Genomic DNA, 24675 nt, shown 5'->3' with positions numbered 1-24675 from the left:
AGAAATGTCTCATTAAGGCGCCAGTGACACGGTTTGGACACAGCAGGGGGAAAAAAAAGATTTAAGGTCAAAGAGGCATGGTCAGACCAAGTGATGGGATTGATTTCAGAGGAAACCAGAAGTGGGAGCAAAGAGGCAGAGATGAAAAAATTATCTAGGCGCGAATAGCTACGGTGAGGGTTGGAGTAAAATGTAAATTGTTTATGAAGAGGGTGTTTAATCCGCCAAGCGTCAAAGAGACGATGCTCCCTAATCAATTTACGAAACGATTTTGAAGAGGAGCATTGCCGCTTCGAGGGGGTGGATTCAAAAAGCACCTTCCTATCTTTATGAGGGGAAACAATCAGATTGAAATCACCCCCTACAATCACCTGTGAGGTAGTAATGGAATCCAGATTAGCGAGCGTTTGGGACAGGAATTGCAGTTGACCTGTATTGGGAGCATATAAATTCAACAGAACAAGGGGAGTCTCGCCAAGCATACACTCTAAAATAATATAACGACCCTGACGGTCAACTTTGGAGGAAACAACCCGAAGGGAGCAGTGTGACCCAATAAGGATTGCCACCCCGGCCTTCCCAGAGGGATCAAAGGCCGAGTACGCTTGGGAAAAAAATCTCGAGGCAAAACGGAAAGAGCCAGTCGATTTGAAATGGGTCTCTTGGACAAAAATAATGTCTGCTCCTGAGGATCGGAATTCCTTCAAAGCCATCCACCGTTTTTGAATGGAGTTGAGGCCCTTGACGTTATATGACAGAAACCGCAAAGCCATTATAAAATAACGACAACGGTTTTACATGTAATAGCATGAAAAATGAATGGAATACCATCGATGTAATACAGTAAAAAACAAAAAACATCAAACAGTTGAACACAATACTTTGCAAGGCAATAGTGTAAAGAACAAAAAACAGAGAAATAAGTATCCGCAAGGATATAAACTCAGGAGCAACAATGTGACCCAAGTCGTCTAGGCCTATGGCTAGACAAAATCGGGAGCAGCACGACAACCAGAACATCGGAGAGGACGTCAAACCCGGCCAGCAAAGAAAAAGTAATCAAAAATGAAAAAAGCACCCAACACAATTTGGCCGGACAGATAAGGGAAACCCGTGGGAAAATTATGTAGAGAAGAAAAAAAAAAAAAAAAAAAAAAAAAAAAAAGTGCAAGAGAGAACCAAAAACCCAGGAGGAAAAGGTTCATCACCAGATCCAGAAGGTAGCCCCAGAGATTCGTCAAGCAGGTGGATCAGTTGACCGAGGATGGCGCGGACGTTGTGGGGTACGTGAAGGTCTCTTCCGACCTCTGCGAACCGGGGTCCAAATCCCGCTGGGGGTGGCGGACGGACGAGACGGAGTTGGTGGCAGAGAGGACCCATCCTCTGACAGAGGCGGAAGTCCCAGGCGTTTTAGGAAGGAGTCCGCCTCATGAAGATCACGGAGCACAACTTGGGTATTGTCCCTATTTACGACCAACCGAAAGGGAAACCCCCAACGGTAAGGGACATGGTGTTGTTGAAGGTGCATGGTAATCGGCTTCAGGTCTCGTCGCTTAGCCAGCGTAATCGGGGACAGGTCGCAGAAGAGTTGGAGTCTGTCACCCTCAAAATCCAGCTTCTTTGCTTTGAAAAAAATGAAAGCGAACAATAACGTCGCGTGGTCTGGTGCCTTCAGCAGGTTTTGGGCCCAAGGAGCGGTGAGCCCTATCCATACGCCAATCTGCTACTGGAACTAAGGGGGCAGTGGCAGTAAAGAAGGACAGAAGATGACGGTGCAGCTGTGCATCTGCAATAGACTCGGACATACCGCGAATACGGATATTTTGGCGCTGTTCCCTGTTTTCCAGGTCCTCTTGCTGGAGCTGCATTTGGGACATGGAGTGCTTCAAGTAAGCGTTATCTTCTTCCAGTACGTGGACGTATTGTACCAAATTATCAAACTCGTTTTCCAATCTGTCCGTGCGGTCTCCAATCTGGGCAATTTCCCCTCTAAGCTCCAAGGCCAGCGACAGGTCTTCTTTAAAGACACATCAGGACTCTATGAGACCCCTAGTGTCTCCCCATCCATCCACTGCAGCTATTCAAGCACAGATTCATGCTTGAACAGCTGCTTCCCCGACCACAGAAGTCAGGGAATCACATCTCTAAAGACTGAAACACTGTGACAGTTGTTTTCTATGTGACCTGTTCACACCCAGGGGCGGACTGACCATTCGAGCACTCGGGCACTGCCCGAGGGCCCAGGGTCAGTAGGGGGCCCCATGAAATGCCCCTGGTACCTTTTATAGGCTTTTGTGGGTGTGTTGAGTGTGGGCAAGGACACAGGGGCCCCATGATCCCCAATTGCCCAGGGGCCCCATGAGTTGTCAGTCCGCCCCTGTTCACACCATTACATGCACAGGGCTATGCGGAAAACACAGCTCAAGGATCATGGTGTGAACAATCCTTGATAGACATAGAAAAATGGAAAAAATGGATCCTTATCCAGGTTTGCAGCAAGCCATTTCTTTCCTGGCCAGGACACATGGGGACCCCCTTAATAAAAACAGGGCTTCCACATTTCTTTAAGTCCTCCCCCCTTTCCTCCCATAGTTGGTCAATGATGTCACCCAGGATCCCTGGCTGGTTGGTTTACATTGCAGCAGCACTGGGGATTCTATCATTTAGTGGGGATAGTGAGGTGAGGCAACCTCATCGGGCGATGAATTAACCTGGAGGCAGGGAAGCATTGTCAGCTGCTGGGTTGTCGTGAATTATGATGGATCTACATCATTGGACAAAGGGGGGGTGGTGCAGGATATCTAGGAGCCCCATTATTCTAAGTCCCCCTCCACAAACCCCCTCATCTTGTCTAGTCTGTTCAGCAATTTGCCGTACTGCAGCCAGGCTGGGTTTGTGTTGAGCTCACGTTCGACCCAAACCTGAAGATCATTCCTATTGTAAATCTTAGCTTATGTATTCATCGTAAACCATAGCTGATAATCGTTGTTCCTGGGTGGTTGGCAGGGGGTGAATGCTCTCTCTGTGATGGGCACAGTACATAATTCATAGTCACCGGCTTGTAAATCGAAGGAGCACACAACAGCTTTTGTTGATACCGGTGTTTTGTTACAGAAACTGCTGTTGAATGTTGATGGCTTGTTTATGTGAAATATACCCAATAAGAGGAAAGTCTCCTTGCTGGCCACAAAAGGGACAACCTTTTGGGTGACTATCGCTGTGTATACTATGTAATATTTCCAAACAACAAAGCCAACTTGTGTGTTCCATTACAACATGAGGCACATGACAAAGCATGAAAAATGCTAAACTCATCATTAAAGGACCGGTATAGCAAAAATATTGAATTGTTGTAACTGTATGGAGTTAAAGTGGTTGTAAAGGCAGAAGGTTTTTCACCTTAATGTATTCTATGCAACCATTGGTGGTAATTGGTACTGGATATCTCCTGATTTTTTTTCTATTATCAAAGAAAAACTGGCCCAAAGCATAACAAAATCTTTTTTTTTTTTTTAAATTAGCTGTATACAATGCCTTGAAAAAGTATTCATAACCCTTGAAATTTTCCACATTTTGTCATGTGACAACCAAATGTATTTTATTGGGATTTTATATGACAGACCAGCACAAAGTGGCACATAATTGTGAAGTGTAAGGAAAATGATAAATGGTCAAAACAAACAAGGATAGTACAAATGGACTTTATAGGCACAAAGACTAAATACACATATTGGTAAAATCAGTATTTCTTTATTTGACATTACATCACACATCGAGCACTGGAATGTCCCTCATCCCCCTACAGCAGTGGTTCTCAACCTGTGGGTCGCGACCCCTTTGGGGGTCGAATGACCCTTTCACAGGGGTCGCCTAAGACCATCGGAAAACACATATTTCCGATGTGTAAAGAGCAGCTACTGTGCAGAAAGCAGCTGCTGTGTTGAAAGCAGCAGTATTGGAGGTAAAACAACACTCATGAATTATAATTACTGGGTAAATAATTTTATGGTTGGGGGTCACCACAACATGAGGAACTGTATTAAAGGGTCACGGCATTAGGAAGGTTGAGTACCACTGCCCTACAGGATCATCCTGGTGGTTTTTCTATGCCTCATCACTTGTTGTGCTCCTTTTTTTACATGGTGGGCTCTGGGACCTTCATTGCGGGGATACTACTAAACAATTTTATAATACTATGGTTTATGAGTGACGTAATGTCAAATAAAGCAATACTAATTTTACCAATATGTGTATTTCGTCTTTGTGTCTATAAAGTCCATTTGTACTATCCTTGTTTCTTTTGACCAGCTTAATTAGGACGTGGCACTAGTGTAAATATTAGGAGTGACCCTTCACCCGAGGGCACCCCAGCCTCTTCTCATCGAAAATGATAAATGGTTTTCAAAGTTTTAAAAATAAATATCTGAAAAGTGTGGCAGCATTTGTGTTCAGCCCCCCGTGTCAATACTTTGTAGGACCCCCTTTGGCTGCAATTACAGCTGCGAGTCTTTTTGGGGATGTCTCTTCCAACTTTGCACATCTAGAGAGTGAGATATTTGCCCATTCTTTTTTGCAAAATAGCTTGAGCGCTATCAGATTGGATGGAGAGTGCCTGAACAGCAATTTTCAGTCTTGCCACAGATTCTCAGTTGGATTTAGGTCTGGACTGTGACTGGGCCATTCTAACACATGAATATGCTTTGATCTAAACCATTCCATTGTAGCTCTGGCTGGATGTTTCGGGTCGTTGTCCTGCTGGAAGGTGAACCTCTGCCCCAGTCTCAAGTCTTTTGCAGACTAACAGGTTTTCTTCTAATATTGCTCTGTATTTGGCTCCATCCATCTTCCCATGAACTCTGACCAGCTTCCCTGTCTCTGCAGAAGAAAGGCATCCCCACAACATGATGCTGCCACCACCATGTTTCACAGTGGGGATGGTGTGTTCAGGATGATGTTCAGTGTTAGTTTTCCACCACACGTTTTGCTTTTAGGCCAAAAAGTTCAATTTTGGTCTCGTCTGACCAGAGCACCTTCTTCCACATGTTTGCTGTGTCTCCCACATGGCTTCCCGCAAACGGGACTTCTTGTGGCTTTCTATCAACAATGGCTTTCTGCTTGCCACTCTTCCATAAAGGCCAGATTTGTGGATAAATCCTTAAATCTGATCTCCAAGCTAAATGAAAACAAGAATTTTCCCAAACGCAGCAGCCACACACATCACACACTTCATTTAGGGTGATTTATTTTTACGGGGCAGATGTCCAGATATTGTTTTTGGCCAGACTTCAGTTTAAATAGTGATAGATTAGGGTTCTATATTTCCATGTAAAATTAACTTTGTTGGAAACCACTCCAAATAAAGAGAAAGAAGTATTATTGAACATAATGCACTAACATATGTAGGGATGAAAGCAGCATTAAGCAAAATACAAAGCTACAATACATACAGGTAAACAATATTTGCAGGGCCGGATTAAGAGCATTATGGGCCTGGTGCTGGCAGCAGTGGAGCAGATTTAGGAGTGGCTCGAAAAGGACGATATGATGTAAGTAACGTCATATCCCAGCTCTCTTCTCTCCTCGCCATCCTCCTGCAGTTCCAGGAGCCTGTGCAGGCATGTGCCCAAACTTGAAAAGCCTCACAGGCGCAATGCTAGGAAAGCCTGGCATTTGATTTTCCAGGCTTCCATAAGGACAGTGCATTAGAGTGCACCCTGAAGTGAAAGGGTGTAGCTGCACAGGCCAATGCTACGAAAGCCCAAGGCTTTCATAAAATCCCGGCATAAGCATGTGCGTGGCGCATCCTAAAGTGAGGTGGAAGGGCGCAGCCGCACAGATCTAACACAACACTAGGACTGCCCGCTTGTCGCCCGTTATTAATCACGCCACCCAGGTCAGGAGATCTCTCTCTGTCTGCCCATTGCTTTCCATGCATCCTTTCTGGACAGCTGGGCCTATATTAATCTCCCTGGCGGTATGATTATTTCTGATTTTTGGTGCTGAAAGCGGTACCATTTTTTTGGTAAATATGTTGTTTTTTATTGTAGGCTGTAATTTTTAGGAATAACTCACTGAAATCTGTCCGAGCAAGAGTCTAGTAAACATCCCGGGTATGATAAAACTTGAAACACGAAATCATAAATTATAATTTAATTAATAATCATAAAAAATAATAATACATTTAATTCAATAATATAATCAAACCAAAAACACTGAAATTTGAAATACAGAGGCAAATTCGCACATCGCTGAGCAAAGTCGCAAAATCGTTTTCAGTGACTGATGATGAATTTCCCCCACGAATCATTATCACTCAATTCTGCAAGTGGTTCTAATTTACTATCGCTGTTCTCTAGCCGGTCTAAAACCGATTTTGACCTAAAGGGACGCTTTTTGGACGCCATGGACTTTTCTAAGTTTCCAGGCAGAAAGAACAGTCAAAATGTAGGCAGGGCACAGGACAAAGCAGTAGGGACAAAATATATGTGAAATGCATTGAAACAGCAATGTTTTACTATATAATAATAATTTTTAAAAAAATGACATTTTTTAAAAATTTCAAATTTGCCGCCGGTTCCGGCGCCTGTACGTCCCGACGTCACAGGGACCGGAACACGGAAGCCGGATGCCGGCATCGGCTGGAGGAAATGGCCAGGGACATTGCAGGGGACACATCGCGGGAGCGAAGGACAAGGTAAGCGCTGCAGGGACCCCCTGAGCAACGCCGCATGGTAAGCCCGAGTGTAGCTCGGGGTTACCGCTCTTGGTACTGAAATTTTACCCGGAGCTACACTCAGGCATACCGCTAAGGAGGTTAAGGTAGGGGCCTGGAGCTGCATCTCCAATAGCCCTATGTTAATCCAGCCCTACATTTTTTCCTGCCAAAAAGACTTGCAAAGCCATATTGTTCGAATCTTGACCATTTCATCTGGGACCAGCCAAGATTCATTCCATCTATTGCCAAGCTGGTTGTACTGAAGTCAATCTATTGATCAAGTTCAGTACATGCAGCCTGTCAAATGTTTTGTATGTGATCAAGGCTATAGCTGCCATCAATGATCACTAGGAAAGCTCCCTGCCAGCAGAACACAATAGTTCCATGGGAGGCATTCCCCCATCAATACTGACTACGTTGATGGGGGAATTGAGTGATTTTCTTTCCTTCCACCTGAGAGAAATTGCAAAGTGATCTGTGAATGGTGCTCATGCTGAGTGGGCAACCACCTATGTACACAATGCAACAAGACAGGTATGGTATATGCATAGTTACATTGGTCCAAGCTAGATCAATGTAACTGTGTTAAAATAGCCACACAAGGAATTATTTTTTAATGGCTGTTTAATGAATACATAACCAAACTAATTGGTGTGTTTTTCCTTCCTTTTTTAATATCTGTAAGTAGTTTATAATCCAACAAGCCTACATATCCTCCAAACAATTCCCCACTTTGTTGGCAGGGATAGAGCTGGCTTGGAACACTTTGCCCTAAAGCACAAACTACCTGATTACAGTACAACAATTCATAGAGGAAATGCTTGATATCATGGTTCTTTGAGTTCCTTTGGATCCGTTTATGCTAGCTCTTGCGACACAGATGCCCAGACTGCGTAATACAACACAACGCTTTCTTAACCACAATTTTTTGCAGCTGCCAGAGTTCTCATATCCAGCCACTAAAATAATCAAGCTAGCCTGGGAAGTCTGTATATAAATTCAAATTACGTTTTATATGTACTATGGAACTAATGGCAGCTCAGCATAGACAAACCCTGCCATTGTTTGATACAAAAATCTGGAAAGATTCTGCTAGTGCAGTGCAACTCAATTTTATTATCTTTTAGAGAACGGAACCCTGACTAGGTCACCCTCCCTTAACCCTTCTTGCCTCCATTGCTTGTCCTTTACAAACAATGGATTTCCTAACTAAACTCATCAAATAAACTCTATGGACATTCCCCTTAATGTGGAACTAAAGGGAGAACTACTTGCCTTAGTTTCAATGGTCTGAGACCTGCGAGGTCTCTCGCCAAAGCTGGCATCCACTCCCTGCGTTCTTTCAGGTGATGGTCTTCAGCCATTTCGATTGGTCGACGTGGGAGGATGTCACTTTCACGCATGCCTGGGAGCCAGGGGTGGACTGACAACTCATGGGGCCCTCGGGCAATAGGGGATCATGGGGCCCCTGTGTCCTTTCCTAAACTCAAAAAAGCCTATGAAAAAGGTACCAGGGGCATCTCATGGGGCCCCCTATTGACCCTGGGCCCTCGGGCAGTGCCCGAGTTTCCAAATGGTCAGTCCGCCCCTGGTGGGAGCTCAATAATCCAGGTGCACTGGCAGTGTGCCAGAGTGTAAACTGAGCTGTACAGCTCATTGTACATTTCCATGAAGATGGTTAACAGGTAGGTTATGGTATTGTATTGCAGAAGAGATGTTGCATGTCTCTTCTGCAATTAAAAGCCTTTCTGTTCACAATTTTTTATTTTTTTCCATTTAGTTGCACTTTAACAGTAGTTTACCTATTGGGATCAAATCCACTGACATACAAGCTTTCTTTAATGTCCAACTCCAATGAAACTAAAACTCCTGCCCTGTAGTGGGGCTGCACCTGCACTGCAAGGGTTAAGTTCTCTTTTCTATATGGTGGGAGGTAAAAGAATTTTACATACCTGCTCCCCCCCCCATCCCGGGCAGATAGCACTACCCCATGCTCTAGTGGTGGGTGGATTGTTTCTCAGCCTCCTCATGTCCACAGCCCCTGCATTGGTCTTGATGCAGTTAAAGAACCTTGGACCACCGGAGTGCAGAAGCTACAAGTATTGGTCTAGCAGTGAGGAGAATCCTGCAAAGGCATAGGATCGGGCTAGTAAAAAGTGCTTTTCCAAATCTCCAATGTCTAAAAGATCATTAAACTCTTGCAGTGCAGGCAAACTCCACTGCAAGCCAGGAGTTTAATTATCACTGGAGTTGGACTTTATGTACATCACAGCACATTGAGGAGCATGTGAGCAGCCCATGCAGCAGTCATAGTATCCTTGAATGCCAGAATTTACTAATCTCTCTGCCCAGATGATGTAACATCTTCTAGTGAGCAGTACAATGGCAACATTGATACTGAAGAGAGACATAGGTGTCTTCCATTGAAAAGCAAGGGATTTGCTTTTGTTATCAGTGGTAGGCATCTGCCATTAGGCCCAGTTCCCACTATTGGAAACTGGGTGGCCTGTGTTTGCATGGGCACAGCAGCCCATTCATTTGAATATAATTAAATGGTATTATTATGGCGCCAAGTGATAGTGTGCTAAATAATAAGTGTTGTGCCCACGCTGTGTCAGCAATGTGGATTTACAGCTACCCCTAAAAAGTGAAATGACACTTGTACATATATCAATAGTGAATAGGTAGGCGCTATACAACAAAAAAAACATATAATCAAAAACATCTCACTACATATTAAGACCAATACCAATAAATGTAGTGTTAAATCCTCCTAATAAATGTCTTAATCAATGTATAACCATTAAAGATAAACGTGATATCTCATTAAAAATTAACAGTCCTTTTAGGATGCAGTGCTGTAAGCCATGAGTCCATGTGTCTTTACTACGTGCCAGTAAAAATAAGTGGATTGCTCATTCACCAAGCTAATTTGACCCCAATTACGGTGGTCAAAGGCGCATTTTGATAATGTATGCAGAAAGGTCCTACTCTGGCTATCCTAAGGTGTTCCTAACAGTCAACGACATCCCACAGGACATGGCCCCAAGGGAATGGTCATATGATTTCCAGTAAACCAACAGTGGATGGATACTCTGTATCAGGCTCTCCTTGCCTTTAGAGGAATGTTTCTAAGCAACTCGATAAACCAAATAAATTAAGACGTTCTAAGTGCAGCATTTATTGATTAAATTTAATAAGTAAAAGAAAGCTATGCAGTCACATGTGCAGGTGCCTTGCTAACCAGCACCAGTATGTACAGCCTATGTATTTCCGAAAATGGCTGACATGCGTTCCAAGCCTCACTCTCGCTGGGCCGGACGTGATGTCACCGGAACCTGGAAGTGACGGAATCACGCTTCGATGTATGTTTCGCCTGGCGGGGTCTTCAGGAAGTGACGACTGCCCTATCCTGGCTAATTAAGTAGGGGCTAGCTCTCACTGATTGGATAGCTACAAAGACTGGGCTAACAACCTCATCGAACAGTTCAGGACTAATGGCCGACTTGTCAGATATCTTTAAATTGTAACAGGCCGCACATACTGCTGCGGTAAATTGTTTTATCCATGAAAATGTACATAACTTTCAACAATAATAAAACAATCAGCCCCACTGATCGTGACAGAGTTTTGAATGTACAAATAAAAACATCATGTCAAATATCATTAAGAGCAAAAAACTAAATTAAAATATAAAAAAATATTTAAAAAAATTTACAAAAATGAAAAAGAAAAAATAAGGATCGAAAAATTACAAATTAAATAACAGAGCCTCAATTAATTCTATCTCACTATAGAGGTTGAGTGAATGTGCACTAGTAGACCCTTAAATTGAATTTATATTAGTAGGGGAATATAGAAAATATAGAACCATAATTTAAGAGGGCGATTGTATTATTAGGATATAACAAATCAATCCCTAAATACAAATAATCCCCCCAATGAAATTGGGTATAGCTTCAATTGTGTAATGGGAATTTGTATATGGCCTCATCAGTGTGCAATATTAACTAATAAGGGAGACATCCCACTTGGGCAACTGTCATGGAATAATAATAGATAATGTTAAGGGGGGGGGGGGTACACCCTAACACTCCGGTGTTTGGAATAAGCTAACAATTTTGTACCACATAATTGTTGTCCCTTTATGGATTTGTTACATGATGAAGCCCTAGTGAAAAGGGCGAAGTATATATTGATGGGAATAGGTTTGTTGTGAGAAGGACAACAACATGGAAAGACACAAAGGGGACCCCCATGATCTAAGGGAATACCCTTCTCTGTCGATCTTGTCCTATTCTCTAACAGCATATAAAGATAAAATCATCAGACACCCAGACCCTACAATCGTCCCTACCCCAAATACATCCATCAAACCCCAGACAAAAAGGAGGAGGGGGTGTAGAGGGGAAGAAAGAAAAAGGAAAAGAGAGACTTAGAATCAGGCATCTTCAATTTAACATCTATCAAGTTTACACATGAAGAATTTGTTCTATTAAATAAGGATTAACGTTTGCTCCAAGCAAACATCTCGATAAATTTGAGGCATTTAATGATGTGTAAAAATTTGCTAGAAAGCTTAATATTAAAAAATTCTTCTTAGAAAATCTGCATAAAGGAGAACAGAGTGCAAGTGATGAGTACTCACATACGGGCTTAAGGAATAAGTTCACATTTCACCCTAAAACTTCTAATTACCAGTATATAGAAGTTTTTAAAATATGGTCCAGGAAGATATATCTAATATTTCAGTCAACAGAGCCAAAATTCACTCTAAGAGTATATGGGAGGCAATAAAGTCCTTAGAAAGAAATAAAGACCTAGTAATTAGACCCGCCGATAAGGGGGGAAGCCTAGTAATCTTATCTAAAGTACAATATGAGAAGGGAATACAGTGGATACTACAAGATTCTACCACATATAAAAAATTAGAAAGAGACCCTGTCAGGGAATGGGAAGATCGCCGCAGCGATCGAATCTGCACATGCGTAGAATCCTGACAAAACGTACAGGCAGGCGGGCACTAGGACCCAGGCGCGCCTGTCACAAATGACGGCGCTGGGCAAGCACTAGGACCCAGGAGCGCCTGTCAGGAGTCGGGCGGACTATTTAAACCCAGCTCTTGCAATGCTCAAGTGCCGTGTGGTCTTATCTGTGTTCCTGAGTTCCTGTGAGTAGATTGTTTGTTGCCGACCCTGCCTGATCCTGATTTGCTGTCCGTCTCCTGCTCTGATCCCTGGTTTTGTCTGACCATTCTCCTGCTTAACCCCATACGTTCTGACCTCCTGTTGATGATCCCGGCTTGTGACCTGTTTATCCCTCTGCCTGCTGATTCTGTACTACACCGCCACCACTGTTACCGACCCGGCCTGCCCGACGCTGCTTCAGTTACCTCCTCACATCAGAGTCTTACCCGCTATACACCTTCAATGGTGCCTCTACCACAGCTGGGTGAACCCAGGGGCCGCGACCTGGTCTTGGCCTGCTCCAAGTCCATCCCCACCATCAGGGGCTCTGGTGAACAAGCAAGTCGGAGCTTAGATTCCTCGCCTTGGGGGATTCCGGTCTGTGGAGTGCTAGAGGCTACCGCTGCAGGATCCCTGACAGACCCCTCCAATAAACTAAAGGTACATTAACAAAACTAATTAAAAGGGAGTAACTATGGTATTCTAAATAAGAAGGAGGCCAGATATCTATTACCCAAAGTTCCTAGGCTACCAGTTATATATCAGGTCCCAAAGATACATAAAAACCAAACTAACCCTCCAGGAAGACCTTAGTGGCATAAACTCACTGCATTCTAGAATGGGAGAATACATTGATTATTTCTCACAGGATATGGCCGCAAGGGGTAAGGCGTACCTTAGGGATAGTAGGGATCTCATCTATTAAGAGGTATTGACACAACAGGACAAACTTTGTTGGTCACGGTAGATGTGGAATCCCATTATACAAACATAAAACAAGCGGACGCCCTTGAGGCCACCAAATGGGCACTTCATAAATACTCTACTTTAGCACCCCCCCCCCCAGAAAGAATTTGTACTAGAAGGGTTAGAGATGGCTATGACCAACAACTACTTCTGGTACAATTGAGAATTCTTCAACAAAATTAAGGGCGTAGCCATGGGAGCTAGATATGCCCCGACTGTTGCTACTATCTTCCTTAATAAATGGGAGGATCTGGAAATTTTCCTAAATGATAAAAGATTAGGCACGAGGACCTATTTTAAAGACACGGAAATGGATATATCTCCAAAAGGAGTTGTCATCACCTGGAATGGCTGAAAGCTATTCTCAAGGGTCAGTTTATGAAGATAAGGAGAAACTGTGGCAGGAGGGAGGACTACAATGAGCAATCAGGGAATTACTAAATAGATTCTTGGAGAAGGGATATAAAAAAGCAGAGTTGGAACAAATAATAGATCAGGTTGTAAATATGGATTGGGACGTACTGCTGGTACCCAAACATAAGAAATGTTCAGGCACAGATTTAGCATTTATAACGGGTTTCAACTTACAGTATAAGGAACTAGAAAAGATAATTGGTAGAAACTGGCTCATTCTATTGAGGGATCAAACTTTGAAACAAATTTTACCAGAAAAGCCCACATTTATATACAGGTGAAACTCGAAAAATTAGAATATCGTGCAAAAGTTCATTTATTTCAGTATTGCAACTGAAAAGGTGAAACTAATATATGAGATAGACTCATTACATGCAAAGCAAGATAGTTCAAGCCGTGATTTGTCATAATTGTGATGATTATGGCTTACAGCTCATGAAAACCCCAAATCCACAATCTCAGAAAATGAGAATATTACATGCAGTCAATAAAACAAGGATTGTACATAGAACAATATCGGACCTCTGAAAAGTAGAAGCATGCATATGTACTCAATACTTGGTTTGGGCCCCTTTTGCAGCAATGTAGAGATGTAAGGCATGTAGGGCGGTTAGAGAGAGCAAAAGGATTGACAGTTTCACATCATATGTGACAGGAGAAACATATGCTATCAAAAAGTTCATCACGTTTGATTCAAGATATGTCACCTATTTACTCACGTGTCTGTGCAAATTGCAATACGTTGGCAGAACTACAAGAAAAATTGTCCACACGCATAGGAGAACATATTAAAAATATCAAGAAGCATTTCCGACTAAAAACACAATCAAGAACCCAGTTACTTACAATTCTGGGGAATAGATAAGGTCTCCAAACATAGGAGGGGTACAAATATGAGCACAACAATTTCCCAGATGAAAACCCAATGGATTCACAGACTGCAAACCCTGGACCCAAAAGGGTTAAATTAAGATATAGATCTGAATTGTTTTCTCACAGATTACTAGAGATTTTATCTTTATATGCTGTTAGGGAATAGGCTAAGATCGACAGAGAGGGGTATTACCTTAGATCATGGGGGCCCCCTTTGTGTCTAACCATGTTGTTGTCCTTCTCACAACAAACCTATTCCCATCAACATATATCTCGCCCTTTTTACTAGGGCTTCATCATTTAACAAATCCATAAAGGGACAATTATGTGGTACAAAATTGTTAGCTTATTCCAAACACCGGAGTGATAAGGTGTACCCCCCCTTAACATTATCGATTATTATTCCATGACAGTTGCCCAAATGGGATGTCTCCCTTATTAGCTAATATTGCACACTGATGAGGCCATATACAAATTCCCATTACACAATTGAAGCTATACCCAATTTCATTGGGGGGATTATTTGTATTTAGGGATTGATTTGTTATATCCTAATAATACAATCACCCTCTTAAATTATGGTTCTATATTTTCTATATTCCCCTACTAATGTAAATTTAATTTAAGGGTCTACTAGTGCACATTCACTCAACCTCTATAGTGAGATAGACTTAATTGAGGCTCTGTTATTTAATTTGTAATTTTTTAATATTTCTTTTTTCTTTTTCATTTTTGTATATTTTCTTTTTTATATATTTTAATTTAGTTTTTTGCTCTTAATGATATTTTACATGATTTTTTTTTGTATATTCAAAACTCTGTTACAATCAGTAGGGCTAATGGTCCTGGGGATCAATGGGCAGGTCACACATCTAAACAGGTACCCCATATGTATGGGAAACTGACCCTGCCCACAACATAGCGAGCCTACCTCTCCTCACAGCATGAGGAGTAGATCGAAGTAGACTGACCAGTCCAAACATCGATAGTCATATAGTCAATGAAGAATGAATACATTAAAACATAGGCACCAGAATAGGACTGGGAACCTTTAGCCTGAAGTGAGGGTAAACTTAACCAGGTGGTCCTTTAATGATAGACAGATTTGTGTAGGCTAAGGAAGGTGTAACACAAAGTGTGCCATAGTGCTGCAGATATTGTTGGGTATGGTGAAAAGTGGGTGTTTATTGTGACCTATTTTCACATCTGCCAGCATCAGCTTCCTTTGTGTCTCTCAATATTTAATTACATGATATCTCAATGGTGCACAGGAATCCGCTGGTGGAGGACTTCCCTCTGCCTGATGCTGTGATTGCATGTCTAAACAGGGAACAGACCGTTATAATGCCCAGCCTCTATGGCTACTGCCTATAAGTCCTTTAAGTCTGTTAAGTCCTGGTCTGGTCAATGCATGAATGGTGAAGTATCTCCACTCGGGGCCACCGGCCCATCACATCTTTTTGATACTGGCCTGGGGGCAAATGCCCCCTGCCCAGTCCTGTTCTAATAGGAAGACAGAAACATCAAACAGTGAATGCAAACAAAAGACAACAAAAAGACCAAGTGATTCATAGACTCTGTCTTCTTTTTTTTTTTTAAAGACCCTGCCTTTTCCACCTTATCCAATCAGAGAATGCTTTACATTAATTGAGACAATCTAAAGCATTCTCTGAATGGCGTCCATCCTGAGCTGCCAACTTCCTATGTTCAGTAGGTCAGCTGCTCGGTAAGGGACCAAAGCAAGTTAAGAGATCTGTGTTGACTACAGTGATATCCAGCTTCTAAAATGTTCGTCCAGGTATGAAATGTGCACAGTTACATTGGTTCAAGCTGGATCAGTGTAACTATTAAAAAAAATCTATGCCCGGAACTCATCTTTTAAGCATTAAAGCTTTACATAGACTGAGGGAGCAGCTACCAAATTTTAAATTGCCGTCTGTAATCCTGCTACAGACATTTCTTTGTTTTCTGTTGTGGCCCCTGTGATGGACCGCCTGGGTTCTTCCATCAGAGAGCTGCTTCCTCGCCTCTGGAACACAGGAACAAGTTATTATAGCTGGGAATTGCACCCAAGAACTAGATGACACTAGCTTACTTACAGTAGGTGCAAAGAGGAACTACTTTATTGGTTGTAGGTTTTTATACACTTCAAAAACAGGGGCACATGAACAAAAAAAACAAATACCTGTCAAAACCGGGACTAACAAAACCTGCAACTAACTGTGACAGAATTGCGGTAACAGTAGGAAGGTCTTAAAGGGATATTGTTAAATAAAACCTGAGACTACTCTGCTATGGGTCAAGAAGGCATAATGCACAAACTGCAGGGGCAAGAGAGTGTGTAAGACAGAGTGCAAGGGTCAGGAGTGCGTAAAGCACGGATCACAAGGGTCAGGACTGTGTAATGCTGAACACAGGGGGCAAGAATGCATGGTGCAGAGATAAGAAGTGTGTTATACACAGAGAGCAGGGATCTGGAGTGTGTATTTCACAGAGAGAAAAAGTCGGGGGCAATGCATGGAGTGCAAGAGTATAAAGTGTGAAACGCTCAGAGTAAAGGGATCAGGAGTATGTAATGCAGTGTCAAGGTCCTACCTGTTCCCAGAGGTTATGTTACTCCATGTGCTGGCATCCATCTTGGATTTCTGCTGAGCATGGTGGGAATCCTTTATGCCTTCAGGTCTCTGAGGTCCATTCCCCAGAGGGGTGTGGCTGATTACATTTAAGCCTGTGGTCCGCACATGCTCTTTGCACTTGTGTCTTGTGTCTTTGTGTTGCTATAACTCTGTTCTGACTCTCGTGACTCTCCTGGAATCTGACTCGGCTTGTGACTCGACTATTCTTTGTGTTCTCCTTTGATCTGACCCTCTGTTGCTGAACTTGGCTCGTGAGCTGTGATTCTCGTCTGCTGTCCTGTACCGTTTTGTCCCGTTGTTGTTGACCCGGCCTGCCTGACTACTCTATTGTCTTTTCCACCAGTTACACGCCATTGGCGGCGGCCATTACCACAACTGAGGTGTCTCGGGGGCCGCGACCTGGTTCCTGGCTGCGTCAAGTCCATCCCCACCATCAGGGGCCCTGGTGAAGGGCAGCCTGAGACTTAGACTCCGCGCCCTGAGGGACTTCGGTCTGTGGGTGGTGGTTGTCGTCAGCCAGTGCGTTACATTGTTATTAGGCCTGCCTGTCCGTTCCTCAGCTCCTGCCCTGACATGCAGTGAGTGGAAAGGTCAGGAGTGTGTAACACAGAATGCAGGGGTCAGGAGAGAGTGTAAATAATGGAGTGCAAGGTCCTGTGAAATTTACAGCATCCCTTAAGAAAGAAAAAAAATCTGTGAGATGGGAGAGGATGGGTCCGTAGGTACAAGTATGGCTGTAAACCTCCAAAGATCACTGAAGAAAACCAAAAGAGCTCATTCACATTCACTCCAGACAGGGAAATAAAATCTGTTCATAATAGAAAACAATAAAAGACCAACAATACAAAAACATGATCAATAAAAATTATCAATATAAAAAAGTAAATTGATTAAAACAATTAAACAGAATTTTGTATTAGTATTATTTTCTTTCTCAAGTTAACGGATTTGCAACACAGATAACATGTGACATGTTTATTGGCAGCACAAACATCCCCAGTGTGACGTGTCAGTAGTTCAGCAAGCATACAGTTGCAAGAAAAAGTATGTGAACCCCTTGGGATTACGTGGAGTTTTGCATGAATTGAGCATAAAATGTGCTCTGAACGTCATCTAAGTCACAACAATAGAAGAACACAGTCTGCTGAACATAATACTACACAAACATTAGATGTTGCCATGGTTTAATTGCACATAACATGTAAACATTCACAGTGCAGGGAGGAAAAAGTATGTGAGGCCCTAGCTTAATGACTTCTTCCAGAGCTAATTGGAGCCAGGAGTGAGCCAACCTTGACTCCAATCAGTGTGATGATATTGGATGTGTTGCTGACAGCTGTCCTGCCCTTAAAAAACACACACCTGTTTTGGGTTTACTGGTTTCAAGAAGCACTGTCTGATGTGAACCATGCCTCGCAGAAAAGAGCTCTCAGAAGACCTACTATCAAGAATTGTTGACTTGCATGAAGCTGGAAAGGGTTACAAAGGTATCTCCAAAAGCCTTGATGTTCATGTGTCCACGGTAAGACAGACTGTCTACAAATGGAGAAAGTTTAGCACTGTTGCTACTCTCCCTAGGCGTGGTCGTCCTATAAAAATGACTGCAAGAGCACAGCGCAGAATGCTGCATGAGGTAAAGAAGAATCCCAGAGTGTCAGTTAAAGACCTACAGAAATCTCTGGCACATGCTAACATTTTTGTTGACACATCTACAATAAGGAAAACATTAAACAAGAATGGAGTACATGGAAGGACACCACGGAGGAAGCCATTGCTGTCCAAAAAGAATATTGCAGCACGTTTGAAGTTTGCAAAAGAGCACCTGGATGTTCCACAGCACTACTGGCAAAATATACTGTGGACAGATGAAACCGAGATTGAGTTGTTTGGGAAGAACACACAACACTATGGGTGGAGAAAAAAAAGGCACAGCACACCGACATCAAAACCTCATCCCCACTGTAAAACATGGCGGAGGGAGCATCATGGTTTGGGGCTGCTTTGCTGCCTCAGGGCTGGACGGATTGTTGTCATTGATGGGAAAATGAATTCCAGAGTTTATCTAGACATTTTGCAGGAAAACGTACGACCATCTGTCCGCCAACTGAAGCTCCGCAGAGGATGGGTGATGCAACAGGACAATGACCCAAAGCATACAGGTAATTCAACAAAACAATGGCTGCAACAGCACAGAATACACCTTCTGGAGTGGCCCAGTCAGAGTCCTGACCTCAACCCGATTGAAATGCTGTGGCATGACCTTAAGAGAGCGATTCACACCAGACATCCCAAGAATATTGCTACACTGAAACAGTTTTGTGAAGAGGAGTGGTCCAAAATTACTCCAGATCGTTGTGCAGGTCTGATCTGCAACTACAGGAAATGTTTGGTTGAGGTTATTGCTGCCAAAGGAGAGTCAACCAGTTATTAAGTCCAAAGGTTCACATACTTTTTCCTCCCTGCACTGTGAATGTTTACATGTTATGTGCAATTAAACCATGGCAACATCTAATGTTTGTGTAGTATTATGTTCAGCAGACTGTGTTCTTCTATTGTTGTGACTTAGATGACGTTCAGAGCACATTTTATGCCCAATTCATGCAAAACTCCACATAATCCCAAGGGGTTCACATACTTTTTCTTGCAACTGTACCAGTAGCACTAAGGCTAGGTTCACATCTGTGCGGGTGGTGCCACTGCAGATCCGCACAAAAAACCACGCAGCCGCACCACCTGCACAGAGGAATGACCCGCGGGCAGTTGCCATTAACTCTAATGGCACGCTGCCTGCACTGGAAAACGCAACCGTACTGTGAACCGAGGTTCCCGTACAGACTGCGTTTTCAGAAAAAGTGCAGGGACTTGCGTGTCCCGGGTCATGGGAGTCCATTCAAATGAATGGGCTCTCATGCCCACGCAAAATGCGGCCCGCACAGCCGCATATATGTGAACCAGGGGTAAATCAGTACAGTACGTACACCAAAACACGGTTTCCCATAGGAATGCATTGAAAACCAGTTAATCCGTTCCGGAGGTCAGAAAAAAGTAAAAAAAAAAGTTTTATCTGTTCAAAATTCTTTTTAAAGTGCACTTTTAAGGCACGGGCCGGCATTCTAAACCTCCCAGGCACAATTCATCCTGGGGAAACTTGCTTCGTATTGCGAAACAAATTCGTAAACCAAGGCGTTATTTTCAATGCATTTTCATTCGTAAACTGAAAATTACGTTAACCGAGGCGTTCGTAAAACCGAGGTACGCCTGTAAATTAATATGGCAGTAGATGTTCCCTAATGACACTGAGCTGTTCTCTGCAGCACTCTCCCGTGAACTTAGAACACCATGGTGACACATTTCCAGCGGGTGTGTCCATGACTCCCTTGGCTTACAGGAAGCGGGTTGAAGGATGCTGGAAGTCATCCAACCTCAAAGAGGACCAGTGCTGGACAACAGAGGTGGTTGGTATGCTGATCCAATGACACTGGTACATATTTTGGCAGTTTGGACTTTCTAATCAGCCTGTCTGTTCCAGGTCAGCATCTTAAAGTATTGAAGCCAATGGCAGCCTCCTCAATACATCACTCAGGAGAGGTTTCCTTTAGAGTAAATCCACCAAAGATTCTCTGACACGTGATAATTTCATTTTAAACATTACCCATGACCCTTCTGCCATAGTTATTTCAACCACAGCCAGTTGATGCATTGCACCCTTCCTTCTGTGCATGGTTGTTTTCATTCCATTCATCACCGTACAGCTGTGTAACTAAACGTTTCCCTGGAAAAAATGTTCCACTGTGCAAAAGTAGGACTAAAAGTTCATTCCAACAATGCTAATTAAGACATGTATCCATTCATGTTTTCTTGGAAGAAACGAACATCACTTTTTTGGCAAGCTAAAGGTTCACAGTCTATGCCCATGAATGGTGTTAGAAACATTTACAGCTTACATATGATAGACATTTTGTAATGGTGCTTTGTTTTCGACAATCAGAACGCGGAGCTTGTGGTTCGTACCGCAGGGTTTTCAGAACGAAAAAAAAAAACACAAATTACAAAAGGTCTCTCACATATCTTCAACCCTACCTTAACCTTAGCCTTAGGCTGACCTTGACAATTGAAGTGCTCCAAAGAAAAAGCAAACTCAAACCACAGTCACCAGCAGGCACCAGTATGTACCTCATCTGTCCTCTCCTGACACCTTAGCGCACTGAAAAACATATGCAGAGCTTGGTGCGCAAGCAGCCAGTCATTGGTCCTTAGCACTTCCACTGCAGCCTGGTAGAAAGGGAGAGGTGGGTATGGTTAGCCTTTCGCCAGTTTTGACTTTCAGAATATCAAAGCTTGTGCCGCACCTTTAGAGGACTAGTACGGTGGACTGGGGGTGAGCAGGCGCAGATAAGGTAGAAGCATGCAATGTACCTAAACCCCTTCATCCATGTGTGCAATTATATTCACATAGTCGATTATCCAAATCCATATTAAAATTTCAGTGCTATTTTCTTGGTGATTTTCAGGTCCAAAAGGCTTCTGGGAGGTTACCGTAAAGGCCATTTCTGTGTTATATCTGCTTCTGCTGTTGCCTGAGCACCCCTAGCAACTACCAGTGCTGTCAGGTCCCATCCTTCCAACTAAAGATGGCCATAGATGATTTTTTTTTGAACAGCCAGCTGTTCCTTACCTCCTCTTCTGGAGTACCCTGTTGGTGCTGTCTGCTTCTTCCTGAGGGTGCCCCCATAACAAGCCATGTGCTATGGGGCACCTGTGCAGGAATGCTCCTGAGCTGGGTTGTGTGCGTCCATAGACACATACAGTTTGGCCACATCACCAGCTCCCTTCTATGGCTCTAGCTGTTGCCCGAGACTCCTGTGAGAGTAGTAAGTGAAAGGAGGATAGTTGCAGCCGGGACAGGATTCGGGTAAATGTTTGGGGGGGGGGTAGGAGGAACATTTAGTGGGGAGTTTTGTACCTCAATGCAGGGAATGCATGCACCACTTGAGGATCTGTGCAAAACCTTCCCGAACTGGAGCTGAAGGTTGCTTTACAGTTTCCAACAAAACTGCTTAAGGCTCCATGCACACTGGCTTAAAGAAAATGCTTTAACAAGTTTTGTGTTTTGCTTGTAGAAGAAGCTCAATGTCATCCTATGTGTCTATGCACGTTAGGAGGTTTTAAGCTCAGCGTTTAGAAGCAGAAAAAAAAACCCTTCTGTTTTGTATTTTTCTGGCAGGAAAAAAAAAATGTAAACACTCTTAAATACCTGTACAAAAATGTAAATTTTTTTTTTCTGCCAAGGGAACTAGTCCAGTGTGCATGGAGCCTAAAGCCTGTCGAAAGCTTTGCAAATGCATCACAGAAAGGCCTAAACCCTACCCATTTTTTGTAATCACGATTAAGAATTTTGACCTGTTATCTTACTGTTGATTTTCATTATGTCACTACGTCATTTGATTTTAACTGTTCTGTATTTTTCCCGCAGGTTCGAGTCTACATTGCGGCGTTCACAGCTGAAAAAAATGAATACGCCGATCTGATAGTCTTACGGTTCCTGTCTATGAATTCTATAGTAGATCCGTGGATGTTTATCATTTGTAGGACGTCAAAGTTCCACACTCATGTTCACAATCTATGTAGCAAAATTCACCAACCAAGCAACACAAATTCTCAGCTACTTGAAGAAAGCACAAAAAGTTACTTGTAATGTAAATACTGACTGACAACAAAGGAGCTGGTCTGATGAAGGTTCCCTTCTTGGATTGTGGGAAGATTAGTAATGCATAAAGCCTCAATGACATGGTCAACTTACAGACTATTATGAAACTACCTAAACAAGCAATTGCTTTCAATAAATTATTGCCCGGACAAATATTTTCTTCTATGCAGACTTTTCTGCAGGAAGTCCAGACTGGTCAAGTCATGGATGCACAGTAAACTAGTTTAAGATTTAGCCGTTTAGAATGTAAAGAGATGAATGTTGGTGTACACTGTGACTATATATAAAATATACATATGATAAAAATGTTTACATATTTTATATAAATAAATGAATGTGAATCTGGAATGACAGAATAAGATGCTGAAAGACATAAACCAGAAATAAATGGTCTTAGTAAAGAATTGCTTTATTAGAATAGTCAGAAGGTGGAAAGCATTTAGGAAACAATTTAGAAGAATTATACAATGGAGTGGAAAGAGGTGACAAAAATAAATTGTAAATGGATAATATTATAGGGCTACAAAGAGATGTAGTAAATAGATTATACTGTTTAATATATGGAATGGTGCTTGGAAGAGATGTAGTGGATGGGCTCAACTAGGAGATGGAATGGGGTTAAAAAGAGATGCAGTAGATGGATTATCCTATGGGATGGAATGGGGTTTAAAAGAGATGCAGTAGATGGATTATCCTATGGGATGGAATGGGGTAAGGAAGAGATGCAGTCGATGGATTATACTAAGTGAGTGCATGTGCGTTAGCAAAATAAGTCAGAGATTATATTATGGGATGGAAGAGGGTTTGGAAGAGACATCATGGATTATACTATCAGATGGAATGGGGTTAAGAAGAGATGCAGTAGATAGATTACACTAAGGGGTGAAATGGGGTTAGGAACAGGTACATTAGATGGATTATATTATGGGATGGAAAGGGGTTGGGACAGGGGTGGACTGACAACTCATGGGGCCCCCGGGCAATAGGGGATCATGGGGCCCCTGTGTCCTTGCCCAAACTCAAAAAAGCCTAAGAAAAAGGTACCAGGGGCATCTCATGGGGCCCCCTACTGACCCCGGGCCCTCGGGCAGTGCCCGAGTTTCCAAATGGTCAGTCCGCCCCTGGGTTAGGAAGAGATGTAGTAGGTATACTGTATTATACTATGAGATGTAATGGGGTTAAGGAGAGATGTAGTAAATTGATTTTTTTTGTTTGTTAAAATTTTCTGGTACAAAGAAGAACATCTAATATAGACAAAAAATAGGACAGAAATATAAATCACGAGTACATCACCACTACATACATTCCCTTTGCAACACATTTACCCCTTCCCAACCCTTCCACCCTCTTCATACCCCTGTCCACATCCTCTTACTTCTGTTTTATCTTTCCTCATGATTTTCTATCCATATCTATACCCCTCCAACCTACATCCTTTCTTTCTCTCGGGATCTCCATTAGACTTCCTCTAATGTATTCCACCTAGACTACAACTAGTTCCAGATATTTTTTAGATGTTTTAAAATTGAACCAATTTCTCCATGTTTTTTTAAATTTATCTAATTTATCCACCTCAATATGATATAACTCATCCATCCTATAGCAATTTTCCACTCTGTTTATCCAGTCTTTTACTCTTGGTGGCTCTGGAACTTGCCAACATTTGGGGATCAAGCCCTTGGCTGCACTGACTAAATTATACAGTACCCTATTCCTACACAAGTTTATTGAATGCTCGGGCTTATAAAACAAACACATCCATGGATCTCTCTGGACCATAATCCCACATATTTCATGAATTAGTTGTTTTATTCCCTTCCAATAGTCCTGTATGTTTGGGCAATCCCACCATATGTGTCCCATTGTTCCCTTTTCCCCACAACCTCTCCAACACAACAGTGAAACATCTAATTATTGCTTATGTGCCTTACTCTGTGTAATAGTAAATGGATTAAACTATGAGATGGAATGAGGTTAAGAAGAGATGTAGAAGATATACTGTAATATACTATGAGATGTAATGGGGTTAAGGAGAGATGTAGTAAATGGATTAAACTATGAGATGGAATGAGGTTAGGAAGAGATATAGAAGATGCATTACACGATAGGATGGTATGGGGTTAGGAAGAGATGTAGCAGTTATCATATTATGAGATGTAAAAAATTCCAAAAACAACCTCCTGCGCTTAAATGGAATCCTATCCTTCAAAAGCTGCTGACACCAAACTTATACCCAAGTAAGTGAATGATCAATTAAAATAAAATAAATAGTGTAGCGCTAATAATACTAACAATTACGTGTTAAAATGTACAAACTCTATATACATCCCCTACATATATATATCCAAGGTGATAAATCAATACATAAATAATAAAATGGTTGTGTCATACGTGAAT

At 42.4% G+C, this 24675-nt stretch overlaps 1 protein-coding gene across 1 annotated transcript in view; it reads left to right on the top strand.

Annotated features, from left to right (window-relative positions):
- The window catches only part of LOC149436867 (prostaglandin D2 receptor-like), a 69225-nt gene extending 46650 nt beyond the window's left edge, over positions 1 to 22575 (top strand). Inside the window, exon 2 of the mRNA XM_089661366.1 lies at positions 22045 to 22575. Within this exon, the coding sequence (XP_089517492.1) occupies positions 22045 to 22266 (222 nt within the window). The 3' untranslated portion in view covers positions 22267 to 22575. The remainder of the gene's footprint in view (positions 1 to 22044) is intronic.
- Positions 22576 to 24675: the final 2100 nt, after the last annotated feature.

This window comes from Staurois parvus, unplaced genomic scaffold, assembly GCF_062004578.1.
Source record: "Staurois parvus isolate SC_StPar_1 unplaced genomic scaffold, SC_StPar_1.0 ptg001329l, whole genome shotgun sequence".
Lineage (NCBI taxonomy): Eukaryota > Metazoa > Chordata > Amphibia > Anura > Ranidae > Staurois > Staurois parvus.
This window is presented reverse-complemented; position numbering and strand designations above follow the sequence as displayed.